Below are 25,672 nucleotides of genomic sequence, written 5' to 3'. Positions count from 1 at the left end.
TCCTTTGGGTGATACACCAACACAACATACAAACATAATGATGCTAATAAAATTTTAACATTATTTGGCAATTAAATATGCACCAATTAGTAGTATCTATTTCCTTTGGGCATATAAATAAAACTAATGATACACACAAATCACCTACAATTATATTCATTAACTATAAGAACAACTAATCAACCTTTGGGCGATCCATAAATGCCTTATCACAATGAATTTCAATTACCCATAAACCAATAATCATATAATTTAGCATCCATTATTCTATGAGTAATTGGAATAATTATTAATTTTGGAATTAAATAACCTTACAAATTTGGCCACTTTGGTGACTAACAAATTCAACATACATTTAATTTCAACCAAGTATAATTGAAATAATCATTAATTTGGAATTAAATAACCTTACAAATTTGGCCACTTTGGTGACTAACAAATTCAACATATATTTAATTCCAATCAATTATATATGGCCTGCACATAGTTATTGCTATTAACAATTCATAGTCATTCTATTAATTTCATTCTAGGCCATAAAATAATATTTACATTTATTTGTGTTTTTGCATTCAAATATGTTCAAGCAAATATGTAGCATATACATATATTTACTGCTACCAATAATTGCAAAACATTCACGTTAATTTAATTACGAAACATAAACTTTCAATCCTTTAATCATGTTTAATGATCATTTTCGAGAGAAAAAAAAATTAGGCAAGTGGGATTGGAAATAGCAGAAAGGGGTTTGCAAATAGAAATTCGAAAAGGAATCCTTTTGCCTGCAAACAATGTACATGGCGGCGCTTTTCAAAGAATTGAAATTAAAAGGGAAGCGTACATGTTACCGCGCAGCTTTACAAAACAATAATATTTGCTTTCTCCAATAAATAAAAACATGAATTGGAAGTCTAGCAAAAGTCACTGTGGCTTTCTTCCTCAAAATTTTTATATATCTAGAATTTCATACTTTGCAGCGGAAAATATAATTAACACGAAAGGCACGTTATCAAAACATGTAATTGAAAATACATGTAACATAAATTAAAAATTCCTAAATTTCATAATTAGGGTTTCTGCATAATTGGGAGAAATTAAATCATTCTTGGAGAATCATAAATTTCATAACACATGCTCTGATACCACATGTAAAAAATTCTTAAGGGTTTCCTAGACTATCAATTATAGAAAACCAACCGGATCTTGAAACCTATGATTCTCACAAACAATCAATAAAGAATAATAGATAATGATGTGTACCTTTCTCCATATGAATTTCTCTCTGGTGCACTTTGATTTCCTTGAAAATGAGAGAAATATGATTTCACTTCCTTTGGCCTTTCTTTTCTGTCTCTCTCCGTTCGTGATGGCTATGGGTGAGAAAAGAACACTTTCTGGTCAGGAAGAGGGACTTATTTCACGTTAGTGGGTATTAAACCCCTTATATAACCACTTCTCCCATCAAGTAGCAGTTAACCTAGAAACTTCTCCTATTAAGCCCAATTACAATTTAGCCATTAATCGTTAATTATTTATTTATTAGTCCCTACATAAGTCACATGCCTCTCACATGAGACATTAATTCTTACAGAGTACACAAGGAAATATACAAATTGAGATGAGTTAAGTAGTTAACATTTAGGCTTGGCTTATAAAAAAAAAGGTATGTTACTCTGGTTTGACTCATACCAACTCAAAGTTTAAGTTTGACTTGTTTTTAAAAATAAAGATTAAACTTCACTTGTTTATCTCATTATTACTTAATTATTAATTTTTACTTTTAGAATATTTTTTCTAAATTATTAATCTCTAGTTTTATTAATTTAGTATTTAAGAAATATTTTAGTACTAGATGAAAATCTACAAGGAGAAATATGTGCTCAAAACATGATATGCAGATTTCAAACATATTAGAATATTATTACATTTTCATAATCTAATAAATAAAAATTCATAATTTCTTAACTACTACAAAAATGAAAGTTCTATATTAATTTTAACATTCTCAACAAAGTTTTACATATTTCTGTGATAAATATATAAATAATAAAGGCTAATAAAATATATACCATCAATTTAAATAACTAAGTTATTCACAAACCACTAATGTGAAACATGTAAACTTCACACTCGATTCATTTAAATAATCGAGTTCAATCTCAAAGCTTAAATTTATTTATTTAATTAAACAAATGAACTTATCAAACATTTACCAAGTCAAACTCAAATAACTCAGAAACAACTCAGGTCATTTATATCTCTATTAATAAGATTTAAATGTGCAAACGACTAACGTAACTTGTCTTTTTATTATTACTTGATTTATTTGAACCATTAAAGAAAGATGACACATTTGAGAGGAAACATCTTATATGAGAGTGAGAGGATTAATGATCCTATAATCATACACAAAGAGTTAATATTTAATTTCAAAAAGTCACATGACTTTATAAGGGAAATCACATGATATTAGATTTTGATTGTCCATGTTTTCTCTTATAAGGTATGTCGTCCACACACACAAATATTCATATTCATTTAAAGATGTAGTAGTTAATATTTTTCTATATCTTCTAAATTTCTCATTATATTATGAAAGAACTAACAATATTAATAATTTATGAATTAAATAATAATAAGTGATCGATAAATAGAATGATATGATACCTTACTTTTTTTTGCCCATAAGAATCGAAGATTAGTACTAAAAAATTTACAATAATTCATGCATCATGCTGAACCAATTGAATTAGATCATCTTGATTATAACAAGTTACATTTATATTGCTAAATGGAACCAACAATTAATGTTTTCATTTTAATGCTAATTAAAATTAATAATATACAACATAAATCTTCTTTATAGATGGAAAATCATAAAATTTAGATGAATTGAAAATATTTACATATTTAAATCAAGTTTAATTTCTATGTACTATAAGTGGAAAAAATTACATTATTGACAATTAAAAATCATGTATTACTTTTAAATTACTTATTATAAAAATCAACAAACATATGCATGAGAGTTTATGATTCGGGACAACAATTTAAAATTTCTACAAACTATCAATGCATAAATTATTTATTCATTTAAATATATTAAATATAAAATATCACTCTCAATTTATATAAAAAACATTGTTGTCTTATTGGAACATTAATTTTTATAATAAGAAAATATTTAAAAGTAATATGAATTGATATTTGTTATTTATACCTTTAAATATAAAGTGATTTCATTAAATGCTACTTAAATTTCTCATAAATTTATTTTTGTTTTCATTTTTTATCATAGTATTGGTACGATGTATTCGTCATCAAAAGCTGTGTCTAATCTCCGTCGAAGACCGTGAATGCATACAAGATGTGTATTATTCTCCCAATATTTTATGATCACTCGATTAAGAAACACAAGTTGCTACCACTTATATCAATCACTGTTGGTATTTTAGTCATTAGTATATCATACATAATGTAATGATTAAATATATTCATTTATTTCCACAATATGTTTTTCCTTGTTTTGCGCAAGTTATGTGCCTTTCAAGTGGGTATAAATAATCTTTTAGTTATTTGTGAACTTTTTATTTATTAGATTATAAAAATGTAATAGTATAAATTGTTTGAATTTCGAATATCACATGTTAAGTACATTTTCATATTTGTAGTTTATTATCAAGTATTAAATGTTATTAAATACTAAATTGATCAAATTAAAAAAAATAATTTAGGAATTTTTCTTAAAAGTAAAAATAACTAAATTATGAATGAGTTAAACAAGTCAAGTTAAGTTTTTTAAATAAATGGTTAAACTTCAAGTACTTAGCTAAGCTTTTCTCATATACATCTTTACTTTCAAATATTTAACGTAAATGCTTACTTAGAATTTGAATTCAAAACTACTAGTTGATCCAAACGTTATGTTAAGTGTATATTTCTCCTCATATTTTTTGTGTGCAGTCACTCATAATTATCAAAAAATGAGCAGTTATTTGTATACCTCGTGTATCATATTTGTACAAAGTACTCATTTTTGGAAATAAATTACTCTGATCTGTTTTCCATAATACTTCCAAATGCATTATATGACACTCACGTTGTATTTATTTCCTCATCATATCTCTAAAATCAAAATTGGACTTGTTGTCACTTCTTCTATTCTACAATTTAACATAACTGCAGCTCCACTAATGGAGCAAGAAAATCAATTCTTCTCACTCTCAGACCCTAATCTCATCCTTCGTCTCTCACTATCAATGGGTGGCTCCATAGAGAACACTAGATTTGGGGCAAGTGATGATGATGCTACTAAAGTAGAGGATGATTTTGTCTTTGATATAGATCCTAGCTTGCTAGTGGATTCCCGCAAACTTTTAATTGGCGAACTGATTACAGAACATTCACATTCCATTGTCTACCATGGATGGTGGGTATTTTAATTGCAACTAAATATTTATTATCATTGTTTGGTTTGATTTCTTTGATTTACGTATTTTAAAAAAAGTGTTATGCATTTCATGATCCATTATTTCCTTGAAAATGCTTAGTACAATTAGTTTATTGTAATTTTCATTTGTTGATGATAATATGGTGTCAAGTTCAAACACTTTGATATCAAGCACTTCTTTTTTAGCTTTTATGCTTGTGGATTTCGACTAACTATATGTTATAGTGGATGTCTTTGGGTTTAGCTCAATTTTTTGATATTGTAAATAATGGTATATTAGAAATTTACATTCCATAACTTTGAGACATGCATATGGTAGAATAAGTAACTAATGACATTTGGTAAATTTTCACACAATTATTATTATTGTTATTGTTAAAATATGCATTTTTGTTATAGATTGACATGTGTGAAAGAGTGTTTCAAAAACTAACTCTTTCTAAAATGTATCTCATTTGAGACATGATTCTATTGTATTACTTTTTAAGAAGGAATGTTTTTTTAATATAATTTTAGAAATAATGAAATTACTTGTAAAAAAAGTAAATAATGAAATTAAAGTGCAATTATCCTTTTATATTAGCATAACAATATTACATCATCGAACATATAAACTATTATAGAGAAATTTAAAAAAAATACATAAATAATAGTTTGTATTATTTATTTTTTTCAATTTTCTTTATAGTATTTTTTTCCTAATCCTTTCTATATACATGTCCAATAATAATAAGTATTTTTGAAAGAATTAATATTTGTAAAATCAATCTTGTTATTAAATTAATAAAAAAAACTTAATTTAAGATTCATTAATTTAGTAATGGTTAAGTCGCACTTGAAGTAATAATAAATAAAAATAATATAATACATATATTTAATATTTATTTTATTATATAGATGGAATGTAATTTAAAATTAAAGAGTCACCTTAATTGAGCTTCTTGCATAACATCATTTCCTTATCACAAATATTATTACCTATTTTTTTATTTTCTAAAGAAAATATTAAGGAAAATAAATATATTTAATGTTTTAAAAATGTAACTCTTATTAAAACTTACCATATGAGGCAATAGGAGTTAATATGAAGATGTTGTAAGAAAATTTAGAATTAAAGAAATGCTATATCTTTTTTAAAAAAATTATATTACATTATAATAAAAATACTACATAAAAGATTAAATATTTTTAATGTTGTATAAAATATTCAATACTTGGTATATAAAAGACATATATTTAAAATTCAAAAAATAATATTAGTGAATTTAAAATTATTCTTTTTTATTATTAATTAAAGTTATTCTATTATTAAATTTAAATATATAGAAACTTCAATGGATCACAACTTCTTTTAAACACATCCTTCTATATTTCTAAAATAATATTACAAACACATTCATTATTATTAACATTTCAAATTCTAGTAATATATTTTGTAACATATTTCAAATACTATTATCATTTGAAACATTATACCTTCAATGTGCTATAGTAATACAATATTTTGCAATATTCATTTAAACACAATTTTATTTATGGACTAAAATTTAATAAAAAAAATCATAAAATTTAGTAATTATTACTTTTTATTTAATGAGTTTCAAAGTTTTCAATAAATTTTAAAACGTTAAAATGCATTTAAGGAAAATTATTGTCATAACACTTGTCTTTTAATCATTAATGAAGAAAGAGTGAAGAAAAAACTTTTTGTCTCTACGTTTTCTACACACACATTGAGTTGAAGTTAAAGGAATTATGTGTGTGTGGATGATAGTGACCATGGCTCCTAAAGATATCAATAAGCTTTATTAACCAATGAAGGTGTGCAAAAAAGGAATAAATATAAGGTAAAAATGTCAAGAAAATAAATGATGAGGAGTAACTTTTTTAAAATTAATCCAAGAATAATTTAATTTCTCCTCTATATATATCATCAATGATAATAAATATTTTTGTAAGATAATGCATGTTCTCATGTTATTGTTTAATTCATTTAGTGGCATTTATTGATTGTTTATTAGTAACGCACTCCATCAATGTAAATAATTAATTATCAATTATAAATATATAATAACAAGATATGATAGAGTTCAATATTATTTATTATAAAACTCATGAGTTTTGCTACATAATAACTAGTAAGTATGCTTGCATAATCAGTAAGTAAACTCTTATGTACTCATTATGAAGGATTTAATATTTGTTATTTATGTGCATTTAAGGCGGTTTGTCTATATGTAATGATATATGTGTGCAACAAGAAACTTTTTCAAAATTTCATATACATCTATATCTTTTGTGTCTTTGCTTTTAGACTTTTTAACTTTATGTTATTTAATTTGTTTAATTATTCACTTTTTTTTATCATGAATATTTTTATTAGGTTGTAAATTCTTATTATTAGTAATTTACAAGGCTTAAATTAAGTATAAATTCATTGACTTAAACATGTCTCTTTGGCTTGAATTGTGTTCCTTTTAAAATTTATACAAAGTAAAATTCACTAAGTTATCAACAAATTCTATGACTAATATGTAGTAAGAATAAGATGAGATGGATATTTAGTATCCATTATTTTCCCGGGTAAATTTTGACAACAATTGTTTGCTTTTGTGGATAATATGATTTAAAGTACATGTGAAAACATAAATAGTTATTGTGAAATTTTAACTATAATCGATTGTTGTTTGTTACACATTTATGCAAAAACTTTGTAGCAACATCTTGGCTTTCTTTTTCTTCAAATATTTTACATGAGTGTTAAAATGTGTATTTTACATGAGTGTTACAATGTGTATGTTAATTTTTATAATTTCTAATCAATAACTATGTTATACAATTTATAGATATAAACATAAAAAAAATCTAGAATGATAATGAATATTTGAATAAGGAATATACAATTAGCACTCCATTCTACATACATGAATTTATTTAACTTTATTCTAAATTAGAAAATGATGTTGAGAGTCTTATCATTTTTTATTTTCTATTTTTTTAAAGTCAACGACTAAGAAACCAGAGAGCAAGATCCTTTTACTATTATGGATATTTTGTCTTTATAATATTTATCTAGTAAAATAATACTCAAAAGACATGAATCCTCATTATAGTAATTTTTAATTTATGTCTTTTAATATTTAAAATAAAAAGGAACTTTGAAATAGTTATAAAAGTGATGTTTTTTAATATTTAGGATAGAAGGAAGTTTGGAAGAGTTATAAGAATAACTAGATAAAGGTTATTGAGTTAGGATGTATTAAAAATAAGTTGTAATAAGAATTGTTGAAGGATAAAAGCAAGTCAAAACTAATGACTCTTAAACATGTGCACATGAATCTTAAGTGTAACAAAGGAGAGTAAATGAAAAATTTTAGAGGATTATGCTTAAGCTTATGTTAAAAGTTAATAGATGATCTAGCTCTATGGAGAGGTAGATAATCATTATATTTGTTACACATATTCTTTATGACAATGATTCATTCTTACTTGATACTATACGAACAAGAAACCCTTATATTCTTCTATGGAAGTTGCATAACTTTAAGTGTTTGACTTGTTATTATTTTTTAATCCAAATTTATGTTATGGCCAAATAATATATGACAACATGTATGCAAATTTATTTGGGCTAAATAATTATTAAATAAAATGCTACTTTGCTAACCAAATTGATTGGAAAAAAAAACTATAAAAGTGTAAGTGTTTCTTTATATTTACTTGATCATGTTTATATTACATTATAGAATTTAAGTGTACAACAAGAATAATTAACTTGAATTCATATTTGTTTCATAAAATACCAGGTACTTAATTAGTTCTTAATGTTTGCTTGTGGTTTAGGTATGAATTCAATCCTGTATCTATAAAGCTTATGCTTCCAATGCAAACATCACATGCTACTTCTCAATGTAAAGCAAAGTTTCAACGGGAGGTGAACTTGATATCTAGGGTTAAACATAAAAATATTATAAAGGTATTTAAAATGTGTTTTCTTACTCGAATGTTTTCATAAGATGTCTTTTTCTCTACAATTACTTACCCTTGGACTTAATTATTCTTTTATTGGGTTTGAAATAAATTTACCAAGCAATTAGGTAGTTAACTAATTATCAATTATTACAACCTTTAACTACCTTAATTTTCTTAACAACAGTTGGTCAAAATGATAGTGAATGTTAATACTTAACAAATTATAAACATACTTCCCTTGATTTTATATGGTTGGTTAGTGAAATGTATTTTAACATGTATTGTGTTATTTAAACTCATTTTGTAGTTTATTGGTGTCTCTGTGGAACCATCGATGATGATAATTACAGAACTTTTGGAAGGTTGTTCACTTCAAAAATATCTAGAGAGCATTTATCCAAGTACTCTAAGTTTAGAGCAATCAATAAGTTTTGCTATGAATATTTCTCAAGTTATGGAGTATTTGCATGAAAATGGCATTATTCATCGGGATCTAAAGCCTGGTAATCTGTATTTCTTATTTTTAATGATTATGCTGGATAAATATAATAAGTATCCAAATAGAGTACACACTTGAATTTTTTTTATAAAATATTAAATATGTTTTTATCCCTAAACTTTTATTTTCAAATTTCATTTTTAGTCTCTAAACAAAAATGAATTGATCTTGGATCTTATCCTTTTCCTTCATTTACATTTTCTATACATGTCATCAAGTATCATTATTAAGTGATGATGTGATAACCACCTTGACATCCAAGTGAGTTGCAACATCATTAACTAGTGTGACATGTCAATCATCTGTATTTTTTATTATAATTATGATTTCAGTTCCTAATATTTTCACAATTCAATTTTAGTCCCTCAAATAATGTTTTGATTGATCTTAGTCCTTCAACTAATGATCATTTCATTTTTAGTTCCTCTTATCAAGTATCATTGTTAAGCACTGATGTGACTCTCACATGACTTGCCATACGGATTATTAGTTTAGCATAACAATCACATGGTAAAAGGAGATGCAATAAGGTTTATGTTTGCCCCATGTGCATGGTATGACCTACAAAGGAAAAGGGTTCACATGCAAGATTAAAATGAAAATGTTTAACATTGTTTTGAGAAATAGGATTAAGGACTGAGGATTGAAAGGGTTTGAAGATTGAGGGTTATTTGGTTTGGTGCTTAGGGTTTTCACTCATGGATTCAATGGTTTGAGATTTTTCTCATTTTGAATCATTTTTCTTATCTTGAATTGTTGATTTTGTGCTCAGCATCATGGTTCAGTACGTTATTGATTTGTGTGTTACGGATTATTAAGTTTGCTTACTACATCTCTTTTATGTTTTTTTCTTCAAAATTTCAAACTCATTTTCTAATAGTTTTACACCACAAAAAAATTGTAGCATTTTAAAACTACTATAAAATGTCTTGAACTAGCAACATGTCACTATATGATTGCTATGTCAAACAAGTAGTCCACATGAGAAGTCAACTGGCTACCTCATCATTGCTTAATAGTGACAATTATTAGAGGAACTAAAAAAAAAAGAAACAATACTTGAAGACTTGAAGGACTAAAATCACAAAAAAATTAGAAGGGTTAAATGTGAATTTAGTGAAAAAATTAGGGACTAAGATTGATGAAACAATTATGAACTAATTAACAGTGAACTATGTGAAAATAAGGACTACAAACATAATTTACCAATAACAAATTATATGTTACTGTCATGTCATACTAATTGATAATATGACAACTCATGTGATTGTTAGTATGGTTATCATGTCATTACTTAACAATAATATTTGACAATAGAGACCAAAATATTAATGGAGGGGAAGTATAAGGACTAAAACTAGTCATTTTTTAGGGATTAAAAGTAAAATATAAAAAAAGTTTAAGAACCAAAAACATATTTAATCATATTTTACATTTAGTTGTATGTCTTGTCTTCTATGAATTATTTTTTTTTTACAATTTTTGTTAACTTAATGTAGATATGAACCAATTAAAGACATCTCTTAAATTGAGCATTTGTATTTCTTTTTCCTTTACAGGAACCAATTCATTTAAGGGGAACTTGTTAATAATCATTTGTACAGAGACTTAGTACAACACTATTTGAACTTCATATATATTTCTAAATACAGGAGATGCAATCATTAAACTTATAAGTTATCCATTGTTTAATGTATTTTTTAGGTAATTTGTTTCTTCCTAAAGACAACATGCAAGTTCTACTTACAAATTTTGAGACAGCTAGAGAGGTGATATCTAGTGAAATGACTTCTGAGGTTGGTACATATCGATATATGGCTCCTGAGGTACATATAGTGATTTATTAGCCTCTTTATATATGTATTTAGACAAATATACTTGTCCATTTGCTAAAATCTTCCTCATATGTTTTGCATGTCTAATTCTTCCTTTGTTTGCACTAGTTATTCAGTAAAGATCCACTTTCAAAAGGAGCAAAGAAATGTTATGACCATAAGGCAGATGTTTATAGCTTTTCTATGGTTCTATGGGCGTTAATAAAAAATCAAACTCCATTTAAAGGAAGGAGTAACTTGTTAGCAGCATATGCTACTGCAAAAGTAAGTCATACAAATTACTTTCTTAGTTTTATTTTTAATAAATATAATACTATAATTTGCTTTAATAAGTTTTGTAATTATTTCCATCTTCAATTGAGTTTTCCTCCTTTAAACGAAGTTTTTGCCACATGAATTATATACTAAATGATTAATTTGCTAATTCTATTTTTGACATACATTTTTTGCTTTATCACTTATCTATTTCTTACTTTTCAATTTTTTTAAATGTTATGGTATGAGAGAAACATCTCAGATCATATTAAATTTTTTTATATAAGTTTTATATTAATTTTTGTATATTGATTATGTGTACCAAATTAGACCTTCAACAATAATTAATGTCATTAATTTTTTCAAAATAAAAACTAATATCATTTTAAGAGATGATTGTATAAAAAAATGATATTAAATAAAAAATACAATGTTTTACATATTTAACTCATTGAAATGGATATTTATTCCATAAGCATGTTTTTAACATTTTTAAACAATAAAAAAATATGAAATGTCTAACTATGTATATAAAAATTTAGCATGGTATAATCTACCAACCTTAATGGTTTAGATTTTAGTTTTACTAACATATTAATTCCATGTTTAACATTTACATTGTTTGGAGACTAACAAATATTAAAAGCATTGATATGTTTACTCTTGTTGATGATTGTAGAACATGAGACCTAGTGTGGAGGAGTTTCCAGAAAATCTTCTCCCTTTATTGCAATCATGTTGGGAAGAAGACCCAAAGCTACGACCTGAATTCTCAGAGATAACTCAAACCCTTGCAAAACTTCTCCACAATTATCACTCAATAAGGATAACGCCTAAGGAAGAAAATTGTCCAACTACAAGTGTGTCAAAACCTATCATCGATTGTGTTGAAGACAACTCCAAACATGTAGATGAGGTCGAGAGTCAGAATATCAATGTTTGCACAAAGGGACAATCTCAGAGCATAATACAAATCCCTAGTCCAATCTTAGCCCAAAACAAGCCTAAAAAGATTTTTAGGAAGTGCAAGTGTTTATGGTTATGTTTGCGCAAATGCTTTGACATTTGTTGACGTGCCTACATCAAGCAAGGTGTTTGGTAGATTGCTTATATGTCACTATCTAGGTTTTAGAAACTTTTTGCTTGTTATTTTGCAAAAAATATTGATTGATTTGCTACTAAATTAAACAGTGTTATTTCATCCTTGCAAATCTTATAACCTCATTTTTTGTTTTTGGCATGTTTGATATATTTTATAAAGCTTGCATTTGTGTTTCATTATTTATATGTAATAAATCTTCTTTATATATATATATATATATATATATATATATATATATATATATATGTAATTAAGTTAAATTCATTAGGTCAATTTTTTTAGATGCATAAAAAATCTATTTACCTAATTCATGACCTATATACCAATGTTATTTATTTATCACTTCATTTAACTCAGTTATTTGAAATGCTAATTGATGCTTTGCAATCTTACTTCCAATTGTTAAACCATGAAATTAATTCATATCTCAACGAGTAGATTTAATTTCCAAAATTTGATTCTTTCTTTCTTGTTCTTTTTGTGGAGAGGCATAAAATAAAATACGTAAGTTTGAGTTGTGATGAATCTCCAACTTATGAAGATTCACTGAATCAACACAGGAAATTAAATACAACCAATAATAAGAAATATTTTGTAAATAATAAAAAAATAGTATAATTTTGTATTGATTGAAATTTTCTAGATAGAAATCATTTATGTAAATATTCAAAAAAGAATTAAAAACAACAAGAAAATAAAGATTTAGCTCCCATCATCCGGTTACAATGTCATCGTTACACGATGAAACACCTCAACAAGGCTCTATCCTTTAGTGAAGAGTGACAAAATCGTTTTTAGTTACAAGTACACCCAATGATGCACTCAAGGCCAACTTGTCGATGGAAATTCCATAGTTAACACTCCCTGCTGGTTGATAGTATTGATGATGACTTGTTTACTATAACTTAAAATAGACATTTTACACCATTTTTAGAAGTTTTTTTTATTATAAGATTTTCATATTTGATTGAATTTTCTCAATTCTTCATAGCTTTTGCATCTTGTGTAAAACTTTCACTAAATAATTTGAGTCTTTTGTAAGTTTAGTGAGAGAGCTAGAGTTTGAAAATTCTATTTTTAATGGATATTCACTTTGGAGCTCAGATAAATAAGATTAAAAATAAATAAAATAAAATTATTATAATATCTTACACTATCCACATATCCCATTTATTTAAAAAAAAAAACAAAAATATAAAATTAATTTCATTTTTTAAAGTTTAAATATCTTTTTAGTTGTTGTAGTTTAACATTTTTTTTCTTTTCATCAATTTAAATATTATTTTTAGTTCTTATAAGTTTTGTTTATTTTGTTTTTCATTTTTAAAAGATTTAGATGACGCTAGTGAAAAATCACTATATAAATTGTTTAAAAGATGCAAAACAAAAAAAATATAATTTATAAGGACTAAAATAAAAAAAATTTCAATGAAAAAAACAAAAAATATTAAATTTTAAAGACTAAAAAATATTTAAATCCTTTCTTAATCATAAAAGCAATACAAGAATGATGTAAAAATGTGTAAAAATAATCAAAATATCATTGGTATATATATATATATATATATATATATATATATATATATATATTATATTAATTATCCTAAATAATAATATCATGAAAAAATAGTGAACAAGGATACTTAGATTCAAATAGCAATACGAGATTTGAGTAGTTCAAACGATAAGTCATTATATTTGAATTAGGGAAATGAGATTTCAGTGGTTTAACAAAGTTTAAAACTAAAAAATTGTAAGAAAAAAAAGCTCAAAATTTATTATCAGTTTTGTACAATACTCCTCAAGTCCAGTAAGAGGCTAATAATTAGTTTTTTTTATTGAGGCTAATAATCACCTAAAAATGGCAAAACTATTACTTTTGCATTTTTGGATTAAGCATGCGAGTATTAATTACTTAAAAAAAATGAAAAATTGGCTTTCAGCCTTTCACTTCTCATTAACATTTCTGGATTAATTATTTATGTAAAAACGTTTCTTAATTTTGAAGGAGAAAATAGCCTAGGCATATAAAATGTAAAACGATTTTATAATGTTATCTCATAACAATTTGTTATGTATAATAAATTTGTTAATTTTTTAATAATTATTTTAAAAGTTATACTAATTTTGATTAATTGATACGGTAAAATTTTATATATTAACAATACTAGACCATTAAACTCATTTTTAATTAATAATGAATTTTTCAATTGATTTAAGCATAACAAAGCATTTTAAAAAATAGAGTTTACTATTTTTATTTTTTAATTAATATTCTATAAATTAATTTAATTTTATCATCAATTTAATAATTTTCTATAAATAAAATACTTTTTATTTTTAAATTTTTATTTTATCATTTTAATAAGAAATAGACGATTGGTATAAAAAAAGGAAATATACGATTGTATTTTGTATCTCAATTATAAGAAACATAAAATTATATTTAAATATATTAATTATTAATTTTTTTTATATCTTTAATTTATTGTGGGTTTGTTAACGAAAGCATTCGCTTATTTCTCATGCAACCAAATGCATTTATGATCCTATTAATAATATATGTAATAATTATTAATAAGAAAAATTATCTTTTAAATTATACATAGTGATATTGAATATAATTCCCTCTTAAAGTATTTAATAGTATTGAAGTATTCAATAAATAAGTTAATTTAATTAACTTTCTTAATCTTCATATATTAATTACTTATTTTTTTTTATAAAAGTGAGGAAATGTGATACTATATAAAATGAAGAAAGGTGATACTATCTATTTGCATTTAAAATCACGCAGAACACAAAATACTATTATCTTATACTTTTAATATCAACAATAATTTAAAAAGTTGTCATTAAATATTAGAAAAATAATTATATATTATCTTCAATCTATTATATTCAATTTTTTAATTCTAACAAGAATTTAAATATTTTTTAAGAATAATTTAAAATAATAATATATCAAAATATAAATTATTTACATAAATTTAGAATATAATTTATGTGTTAAAAGCATTTATTTATAAATTTTTTAATTAAATTATAATTTATATATCTAGAATTATTTATTTCCTATAAATTATAAATTTTGATAGCATAAAATAAACATTTAATCCGTATAATTTACAGAACAAAATACTAGTCAGAGAGAAACCGGAGGCAAGGAACCGGACAGAAAGGGGATGTGGCGGGAGAAATGAAACGGTAAATATACATATAGAATTAAAAAGGAATAATAAATAAATCTTTATTTTTTAATATAAATGTATTAGCAAATTATGTCATTGATATATTTTATAAAATATTATTTAATTATAATTTATTAACATATTTATATTAAAAAAATAAGAATATATACACTAACAAATCCAACAAGAATTAGTTAAAGTATACATTCTTATGTTTTTAGTACGAGTGTATTATTAATTTATATTATTGTGTATTTTAAGGTATGATTTAATTATAATTCGTTAACCCACCGATATTAAAAAAAAGATATCTACAGAAAACTCATAAATAAATCTCAATAAAAAATAGTAGTAATAAATAATAAGGTGCATTGAATAAAATAAAAAAATATTAAATAATGTTATCCACAAAAGCACATAGTTGTCAGATGAGTCATCGCGAAACTTGCAATGTCTCAAACCTAATCCAGTGAGACATGGACAGCCAACAGCTGTAACCCTCTTCTTCGCACGTGTCACGCCCGAAGCCCTAAACCCAATCCAACTCACAACCTTCCTCTCTCGTGTTTGGTTTCGTTTCAATTTTCAACACCTCAACAACAAAACTTCCAACTTTCATATTCCAACTCGTTAGTGTCCACGCTGGTAGAGTTTCCAACACAACAACACCAACACCAACACCAGCCACAGAAATAAGTTTGTGGAAAATAAGAAAACAACATTTTACTGTTGTTACCGTTCTACCTTGAGAACAACCTCAAACTCAAACACAACACAATAAGAGTTGTTTCGGTTTTTGCTATAGTAGTAATAGTACAATACAACTACTGCAACCATATCAAACCAAAGAAGCATTGTGTGGAATTATTGACTCAGAAATTTGAAAACCACTTTGTCCCATCCCACTTGGACTTCCACCTCACCCCTTTTTCTCAACGCCATGAAAATAGGTCAGGCTCTCTTTCTTTCTTCTCTCTCTCTCTCTCTCTCTATACTTTTTTTCTTCTTCTTTTGTTTCTGTGAATTGCTAAATACCAATTGCTCCAAGATCCGTGTTTGAAATTTGTGCTTTGCTTAATTAGTATATAGTATTCTCCTATTTATGTATCTCTTACTCTTCCAATTTTCTGCAACGTGATTTCTTGCTCTTTCTGCTTCTAGTACTTCGTTTGGTTTTGTTTCTATTCTTTAATTAGTTTATTCTTTAGTTCTTAAGAGCTAGCTGCTAAACAAAAAAATAAATAGATAAAATCTTTTGGTGAATGATAATATATATGGGTGGAATCTGAATTGTTTTGCTTTTAATTGTTGCTTGCTAAGGGAAGTAACTTTTTTTTGTGTATGTCTGTGTCTGGGGCATTCTCTAAAAGAAAATTATGGTTATTGAAGGACTTGCTTGATGTTATAGCTTATTATGCTTTCTGCGAATTTCACCAATTTTACCAAGATTTATCTTTTGATATATGGGGTTAAAAGTTTGGGTATGGTTTGGTTTGTTTTGTGGATCTAAAAGTGGAAGGAAATTATCATGTAGTGTAAAAATATAACATCATCTCATGGATAAGAACCTAGGCTTAAAGGGGAAATTTTGCCTTTGTTTTGACTAGATTTAGTGAAGATAAATAGATGATTTTCAAAAAATAAATAATTATATAGCTGAGAGGAACATTTCATTATTTCATATATATATATATATATATATATATGTCTTGAACTGTACTGTTTCCATTTCACTCTGTTCTGAAAAGAATAATAGATTGATCCAGAAAAACTAAGAGCATCACGATGATGTCAAGGTAGATAGGTGATAATATAGTATATAATAAAATACTGGTTTTAATTTGTGCCATCTAACAAAGCTGTAGCCAAGAATTACAATTGCATATATTGGATTTGAATTAACCTCATTAAGTGACCTAAAACACCATTGTCACTTGATACATAATAACCTTATATTATAATTCTGGACACAGTAGTCAATAGTCTGCTATAGCAGAGAACCGGAAAGGAGTGGCCCTGAACTGCTGTGAGATTCAGATAGTGGAGTGGTACTCAATAGTAGCCATTGTGGCCGCAATAGTGGATAAAATAGTGGCTTTACGTGTGCTATAGAGGTCCTATCACGATATAAATTTTAAAAACCATTTTTAACCCTGGAATACTGTTGCTCAGGGTTTTCTTGGGTATATATTCCACATGTTACCTCTGTTCTGTCCTTTGTTCCTTCACACTTTGAAACTTTTTTTTTTTCTTCGTGAGTTATGTTCTTCTTCCTTTAGACTTCCTAGATTGCATTCTGCTAATTTCTATCTAATTTGTGTTCTTTTTCTATTAATTTCACAAATATTTTTTTTTTATAATTTTTTTGACTTCATTACTGTGTTCTTATTGCTCCTAGATTGATGGTGATTGTGTGTGTAAACTGACTTATTATTTATCATAAATTTCTTTAATTTAGGGTGTTTTGTTTTGTTTTGATTATTTGTATGTGCAGTATATAGTGTTTATATTTTGTATTATAACATTTAAAAATTAAAATAGAGGTCATTCTGGTATTTCCAGAGTTGGCTGCTATGCATCGCTATCCAGGATTGCTAATATCATGATTCTAGATTCACATAACTGAAATTGCACTTACGAATATACACACATAAATATATAAATATATGCATAACAGATAATGTTGTATCCTTGTGTCTATTGCTTTCTGCTGCATTCAAGGTAATTAATCATAGGCATCTGGATGTCAGACAAAAATTTGAACATGTTTATGTTGTCTTGTCTCTTTTGTGCTTTCTTTCATGTAAACTGGAACAGAAATTGTCAAATGTATTGCATGCAAGGATACAATTTCATTATCTCCCGTCCATTAGTCAAAGTATGATTATGCATTAAGGCCTCAGTATTGCAGGGAATATATTAAAGTCTTCTTTTTATTAAAGTAAAAAATGTGGAACTTTGTTTCTTGAATTTTGAAGTTATGCTTCCTCTATAGAGTTTGTAGTTAAAAAGTCATTATGTAGTATGTACTCAAGAGCATAACTCAACGGCTCAGCTCCTCAAGTATTTTTGAAGATTGCTTGAGCCTAAGATTGAATCCCTGGCCCCTAGGTCGCTAGTTAATGGTTGAGTCCATCCAAGTTATCATCATCTATCATCATCTCAAGTTACAAGAGCATCAATTTCCAAACATAGAAATGGCTGCTTGGGTTTGGTTAGAGGAGAGAACTGGTAAATAGGTGGATGGAAATTAAAAAAAAAAAATCCAAATTTCATCAATTGAAGAGTAGACTGGTCACCCTCTTGATGTAAATTTCTTCCATTTGTAAAAGAAATGCTTAATTACTTGTTTCTTTGGTGAATGAAGCACTCAGAATAATATTTTAAACTCCAATTTTGCAGTAGATTTGGTAGTTGCTGCTATTTAGTCCAATAAGTGTATTGCCTTCTAATTTATATTTTTGTATTCAGTGTGTTTTCTGACATGGGAATCTATTCAACTTGATCTTATGACCTCCACAGATATCAGCAATTGATCAAAGGTCTTTTTGTTTTTGTGGCTCTGAGAGGGGAGTGATTCTAAACTAATATATATGGGGGCTGGGGAAGAGAGCACAGCTAAATCTTCTAAATCATCTTCATCAGCTCAGGTTTTTCCCCTACTATCTCCATGCTCTTTTTTCTTTTCCTTGTCCTTTCTCTTGTGTCTCCTTATCTTCTCAGTTTACTTTAGCAGGATACACCAACAGCACCTGCATATCCTGATTGGTCAAGCTCCATGCAGGTAGTGGAATATATGTTAGATTGGTTCATCAGGCTTTCACTTCTGCTGAAGCTCTTTTGCAGCAGATAAATTATGTGCTTAACTAATGCATTTGCTTCTTATTTAGGCCTATTATGCTCCTGGAGCCACTCCTCCTCCCTTTTTTGCCACAACCGTTGCTTCCCCAACTCCCCATCCCTATTTATGGGGAGGCCAGGTAAATGTAGTAAATCATTTAGGATAATATATGCTATTATACTTTATAGAAGTGAATCGTCTTATTTACAATTTTGTTAATTTTTCCAGCATCCTTTGATGCCGCCATATGGGACTCCAGTCCCATATCCAGCTATATATCCTCCTGGGAGTATCTATGCTCATCCTAGCATGGCAGTGGTAAACCACTTTCTCACTCTTTAATCCCTTGAATGCCTCTATGCCTGAGCAGAAAAGGATCAATTTCTCGTCTGCTTGTAGGCAACTATGTATGTTCACTGCCTTTACCTAGTTGGGCATTTTAACTCACAATCTTTCCTTTTTTTTTTTTTTTTCTTAATCATTATGCTAGACTCCAAGTGCTGTCCAGCAAAATACAGAGATTGAAGGGAAGGGAGCTGAAGGAAAATATCGGGACTCATCCAAAAAATTGAAAGGACCTTCTGCAAATACAGCTTCCAAAGCAGGAGAAAGTGGAAAGGCAGGCTCAGGTTCAGGCAATGATGGCATATCGCAAAGGTTTGGCAAATATCTGGTTAATTTTAGATCTTTTGTTGTTTCTTCCTCAGTTTCTCTTCAATTTGCATTTCTAATATGGATTTCCATTAAAAAATTATTAAACAGTGGTGAAAGTGGTTCAGAGGGTTCATCAAATGCTAGCGATGAGAATACTAACCAACAGGTATGTAACAGATTATCATTAGTACATGTGCTTTAACTCACTTTTCAAAATAATAACATGCTGAAATCTAAACAGGGTCTCTTTTTCCTTTTACAATTATCTGTCTGTTTTTAGATGCTTGCAGCTAAAGTCGGAATTGAATTGGTTTAATTAAAAACATCTCAATCTTTTTCTAAACTGTTTTTGGCTTTGGTCTGATGACTTCTCCGTAGGAATCAGCTGCAAATAAGAAGGGAAGCTTTGACCTGATGCTTGTTGATGGTATGCATCACATTCATTCCTGATTATTTTTTTTCCCCCTTCTCAATTGCCGAGATGAGTTGACATTTCCATCAATCTTTCAGGAGCCAATGCACAGAACAATTCTGCTGGTGCTATTTCTCAATCTTCTGTGCCTGGAAAGCCTGTTGTCCCAATGCCAGCAACTAATCTTAACATTGGAATGGACTTGTGGAATGCATCTTCTGGTGGCGCTGAAGCTGCAAAAATGAGACATAATCAATCTGGTGCCCCGGGAGTTGCCCTTGGTGATCAATGGGTACAAGTATGACACCTCTGTTGTTTTTTTAAGAAATTGTTCTGAACACGTTTTGCTTTGTGTGATGATTATTTTACATCCTTATGCGTAATTGCGTATACTAATATATTTTGAAAGAAATGATTTTGTTGATACAGTAGATTTTGTTACCACATATGGACATCCATTATCATATTTCCATCATTGCATTTTATGTTAGCTGCCTATACCTGACCAAGCCTTGGTTGGAAGGGGAATGGAGGGAAACAAGGGCACTTAAATCCATCCCCTCCCATTTTTGCCTCTCCTCCAGTATTAGGAGGATTTGGTAGGAAGGAAAAATGCTTGAAGTTAATAGACTGTATTGACTAAATTATCTTTTGTTTAAATACTTGAGTTTATTGGCATTAGGCTTATTTACACTTATGGTCTCTCTACTATCATCAAAATTCGATTTTGGTATCTCTATTTTTAATGTGAATTTAATCCCCCTATTGTTTTAATTATGCACTTTTGGTTCATCTGTTAATTTGATATAAAAAATTTAATAGATATGCTGACGTGACACTCTCATTTGCTCCCTTGTAGCATGGCTATACTGATATGGCACTCTCCCGTATAGTCATGTCAGCATTTTCCATTAAATATTAGACATCAAGCTGACAAATGGACCAAAATTGTACAATATTTGTGCAAAAAAAAGGGGGACCAAAATCGAATTCTAAAGGAGTCTAAAAGTGTAATTTAGTCTTAAAACTACCGCAAAATTAGTTATTGTTTCTCCCTTCCCCTCCCTCCCTCCTCTCATTTGAACCTAATGTAAAATGGCTATGCTTGATTTTGGTAGGATGAACGTGAGCTGAAAAGACAGAAGAGGAAACAGTCAAACCGAGAGTCAGCCAGGAGGTCAAGATTACGCAAGCAGGTGACTTTCTAATATCTATTTCGTGCACCCTTGTTAGGCAAGAGACCAGAAGTATCCTTAATTGCATCGTATTTGGAGGGTAGAACCTAGAGGATATACTATATGACTATGCATATTCATACTACCATTTTATAATTGACAAGAGAGAGAAAATGATGTGTTTTACATTTCTTGTACCAACCAGGCTGAGTGTGAAGAGTTACAAAAGAGGGTGGAATCGCTGGGAGGTGAGAATCAAACTCTCAGAGAAGAGCTTCAGAGACTTTCTGAAGAATGCGAGAAGCTTACATCCGAAAATAATTCTATCAAGGTAGATTTCTGTTACCATTCTGCCTTCATCAGCATTGGCCTTTATTTCCTTTTGTTGTGAGCAATTTAAAGGTTAACATGTCTCAGCTCATGACCTCAAATTTTATCTTCTGAACATGATTCCTTTAAACAGGAAGAGTTGGAGCGGTTGTGTGGTCCAGAAGCAGTTGCTAACCTGGATTAAACAGCAACACATTTCAGTTCCTCAGTGTAGTGTTTGATGGTAACGGCAAAATTTGATAGATTCTTAATTAAGACGAATCTGCAGCTGGAATTTTCTTATCAATGGCCCGGCCTTCTTAATTGAGAATAGGATATAATGTTTTTTTTTTTCTTTGTCATACTAATTTATATCATTAACCCTCAATTGTAATTGCCCTTGTGATTTTACATGTCATTTGTTTGTAATATTAACCAGTACCGTAGAATAGAAAATGTAGGCTACTTGAGCACTTTTTGTTTAGAACTTAGTATTGCAAGTGATGTTAAGAATCCTGCTTCAACTTTTCAAATCTTCACTAGTTGACTATGGAGTCATTTTTGTTCTACTATGCATGTGCTTGAGCTGATTGATGAAGCAAGGTATAACTCTTTTTACATTCGATTTTATATTTGAACTACGATTTGACACATTCGTAGAAGTTTTGAAAGCTACCCGTTGGTGAGTGGTTTGCATATTTTTGTGAGGATGCATCTTTTAGATTAATATAATCTTGGATTTTTTTCATTATCTTGTGTGGCAAAACTTTTACGATGACAATAACCTTTTTGTTTTCCTCCAAAGACAAAATAGCCTTTTTAAATAAGGAGGATAAAACAAAGTGGCTGATTGTTTATTGTGTTTGAGTTTTAGTGTCATCCAATGGAATCCATTTTAAATTCAATTGTAACACTTATACTACTTCTTCGTTTGTGTATTGGAAAGTACAATTTGAATGTCATTCTAATGAATCCAAAAGCTTTCACCACGGAATTTATTTTGTGCAAAATAAATATAAGTTGTTTATTATTTGAACAACGTGTTGCGTTACGTTACGTGAAACAAAAGATTACTTGGCGATCCTTCATTTTGGTGAAGTAAAAATAGATAAAAGAGTGAAGAAGTAAATGACACTTATCGATGTCACGTGCATTACGTTACGTGAGAGAAATATTATGTTTCAAAACTTCTATTGAAGAAGTAAACTAAAACTTTTTCCTTTTTTATAAATTTCAAAACGAATAAATGACCAACTAGTGAAAGTTTTCTATTGGGTTTAGATATGATCTTTAATCTTTTAAAACATTATGGTTTCATCACAAATTAATATTAAATCTATGTATAATAAATTTGTTGATTTGCAATAATTATTTCAAAAGTAACATGTTATTGAACAATTATTAAAACGGTTATTGAAAAATGAGTGAAATATTAAAAAGGTCCCACAAATTAATGGGAGCAGACAAAATACAAACATTTCATGAGAAATGAGAGTCATGTGGAACACGAGAGGCGGTTGTTCCTGCTGTAGCTTTCAAGGTTAATTTTTCCTACTAGACCAAGTAAAGTCATTTTAAAAAGTGTTTTCTCTAATGTCATAATTTATTTAGAACAACCAAAATAGCTCTTGTACCTTATGTTTTAGTAAACATTCATAGAGATTTGTGTTTACTATGAACAACCGAATTAGAAATTCCAAAAAAATTAATTACTTTATTTTCTTCTTCATTTTCTTTTACCGCGACTACACTATTTATCTGTGTATTCTAGTTGGGGTGGAGGATTTGAGTTGAGTGAATAGTTTGAGTGGTGAAACTTGTAGAATGTGACCATGGAGATGACGGTGACGTTAAGTACGATAAAGAGGTAAGAAGTCTTGAAGTACGAGATAAAAAGTTCTAAACATTTGCCAAAGGAGATGGGTGGGGGCGACTAGAAGAGATAACTTGAAGGTCCTCTTAAATTAAACACCAACAAATAAAGCCCTGCTTAATGAGAAATCTCCCTTAAAAGAAGCTTGAAATGACAAGTAAAAATGATTGGTTGTTTACTTCAACATTTTCTTCTTCCCAATTGAAACGATTGGAAAGATAAAAATCTTAACACTTTTGTTTAAGCTCACTCACACTCCCTAAAAAGAGTGTTTCAATATGAACTTTTGTTAATTAGAAACCTCTCAAAATGGAGGCTTAAATTGGAAAGAGAAATAATGTTAATTATTCATTTCAATACTTTTTACTTTTCAATTGATACGATTCAAACCATTTTCTTTTTTTACACAAATAATACAATTCAAGCAGTAACAAAATAAAACAATATTCAAGCAAAAAATTCCAACATGAAAAGTCCATCATCAATAACCAGAACATAGAGCAAAATTACATCATCCAAATTCAACTAAGAAAAATGAATAAAATTTCAGCATCAAACTTCAACTAAGAACGATATTTAAATGTGAAATTACTAAGTAGGTCCATAAATTAGTTGAGACTTTTCAAATAGATCTCTAAACTATTTTTTTATTTGGGTCCTTCATTTTGCAAATTATTTTTAACTTTTTTTACAATTTCAAACCACCAAGGGACCTACCAATATAGTTTTGGGCCTAAAAAATTTAATTTAGGAACCCATTTCAAAATTCCCAAATGATTTAAGGATCTACTTAACAATTTAACCAATATAAATCAACGAAGTAAAGTTTTAACACCATAGAGCACCTAATACTAACGATAATGACAAAAAAACATCAATGAACATAATCAAAGCAGCTGTTAGAGGACAAATTGAGCCTAATTGAATGGGTTGATCCAAACATCCATAATTAAGGTCGAGTTAGGCCTGAAAAAACCAATTAGACTACCCATAGCGATCTGGATGGACTAGTAAAATGTAAGCCTGACAAAAATTGGACTTGTTTTTTTACCTGTTAAATTATTTGGCAAATGCTATATTCCCTTTCCTTTTTTCCCTAAAGTACACTCCCCTTTTATTTTAATTTCAATTTTTTACTGTCATTATTACTCTCTATAGCCAAAATATCCGTTGTTTAATCATTATTTCAAAAAGTAATTTTCAAAATGTTGCTTTAATTTTTTACTTTTAGAAATTAATTTTTAGAGTGCAAAATCTAGAACAGCCTTCTAGAACTTACTTTCTAGAATACAACAATAATATAGGAAACTACTTTCCGGATTTTTTTTTTTTTAGATTTTGTGTTTTGGAACATACTTTCTGAAATAAAAATATAAAATAGTATTCTAGAGAGTACTTTTTGAAATTGAAAACAAATGACATTTCAAAAAGTCATTGCATCAAATTTAATTTTTAATTCTTTCCTTCATAGCTTTATGTCTTTTAATTATGCATAAATCACAAAAAAAGAGCATAAACATATTGTGTTTGAGAGCTTGAAGGATGAAAAAACCTAATGTTAGAGATAAACAATCTAATGAAAAAGAGGAAGAATGTGCGACAACGTGAGAGAAAGAATAAGGTTTTAAAAAAAGTCATTTAAGTCATAACGAAATTAAAATAGGAAAGGAGAGCATATTTAAAAAAAAGGGAGTGGATATAACATTTAAGTCATATATGTATGATTTTATATTTTAACACATTTAATTTAATTTATTTTTAGTTAGGATCGATTTGGCTCACTAGCTCAACATAGATTCAAAATGGACCAACAAATTTGCAGCTCAAAATAAATTCGACCGGCTCAACCTGGTTCAAGTTTGACATCGAATTAGTTGTCGTTGATTTAAGCAGACATTAAAGAGATTCATTTTTAAAATAAAATACTTTTTAAACCTTTACATTTAGATTTGCATCGTCCTGGTATTGAAACGAATCCTACATGTGTGCTCTAAAACTACATCTTATTGTATATTCAAATTATATTGATAATGGTTACACTAAAACTAGTATTATAGTCTATGCCATGTAGGAGTCAATTTTGAAATATAAATTTTATGAT

At 27.9% G+C, this 25,672-nt stretch overlaps 2 protein-coding genes across 11 annotated transcripts; both read left to right on the top strand.

The window, feature by feature from the left end:
• Positions 1–4,262: 4,262 nt before the first annotated feature.
• Positions 4,263–12,086, top strand: LOC106796450 (serine/threonine/tyrosine-protein kinase HT1). Its single transcript, XM_026125998.2, has 6 exons — positions 4,263–4,432; positions 8,297–8,429; positions 8,733–8,928; positions 10,629–10,750; positions 10,868–11,023; positions 11,694–12,086. The coding sequence occupies exons 1-6, from the start codon at positions 4,263–4,265 to the stop codon at positions 12,084–12,086; spliced, it is 1,170 nt and encodes a 389-aa protein (XP_025981783.2).
• A 3,789-nt stretch (positions 12,087–15,875) lies between these two features.
• BZIP117 (bZIP transcription factor bZIP117) lies at positions 15,876–22,274 on the top strand. 10 transcript variants are annotated; one of them, XM_026125993.2, is made up of 12 exons: positions 15,876–16,257; positions 18,830–18,957; positions 19,044–19,091; positions 19,198–19,287; positions 19,377–19,466; positions 19,639–19,805; positions 19,911–19,968; positions 20,181–20,229; positions 20,313–20,512; positions 21,333–21,410; positions 21,595–21,720; positions 21,853–22,267. In XM_026125993.2, the coding sequence occupies exons 2-12, from the start codon at positions 18,901–18,903 to the stop codon at positions 21,901–21,903; spliced, it is 1,014 nt and encodes a 337-aa protein (XP_025981778.1). In that variant the 5' UTR covers positions 15,876–16,257; positions 18,830–18,900; the 3' UTR covers positions 21,904–22,267.
• Positions 22,275–25,672: the final 3,398 nt, after the last annotated feature.

Source organism: Glycine max, chromosome 16 (genome assembly GCF_000004515.6).
Source record: "Glycine max cultivar Williams 82 chromosome 16, Glycine_max_v4.0, whole genome shotgun sequence".
Classification (NCBI taxonomy): Eukaryota; Viridiplantae; Streptophyta; class Magnoliopsida; order Fabales; family Fabaceae; genus Glycine; species Glycine max.
The sequence above is the reverse complement of the archived record's forward strand: the minus strand, read 5'-3'. Positions and strand labels throughout refer to the sequence as shown.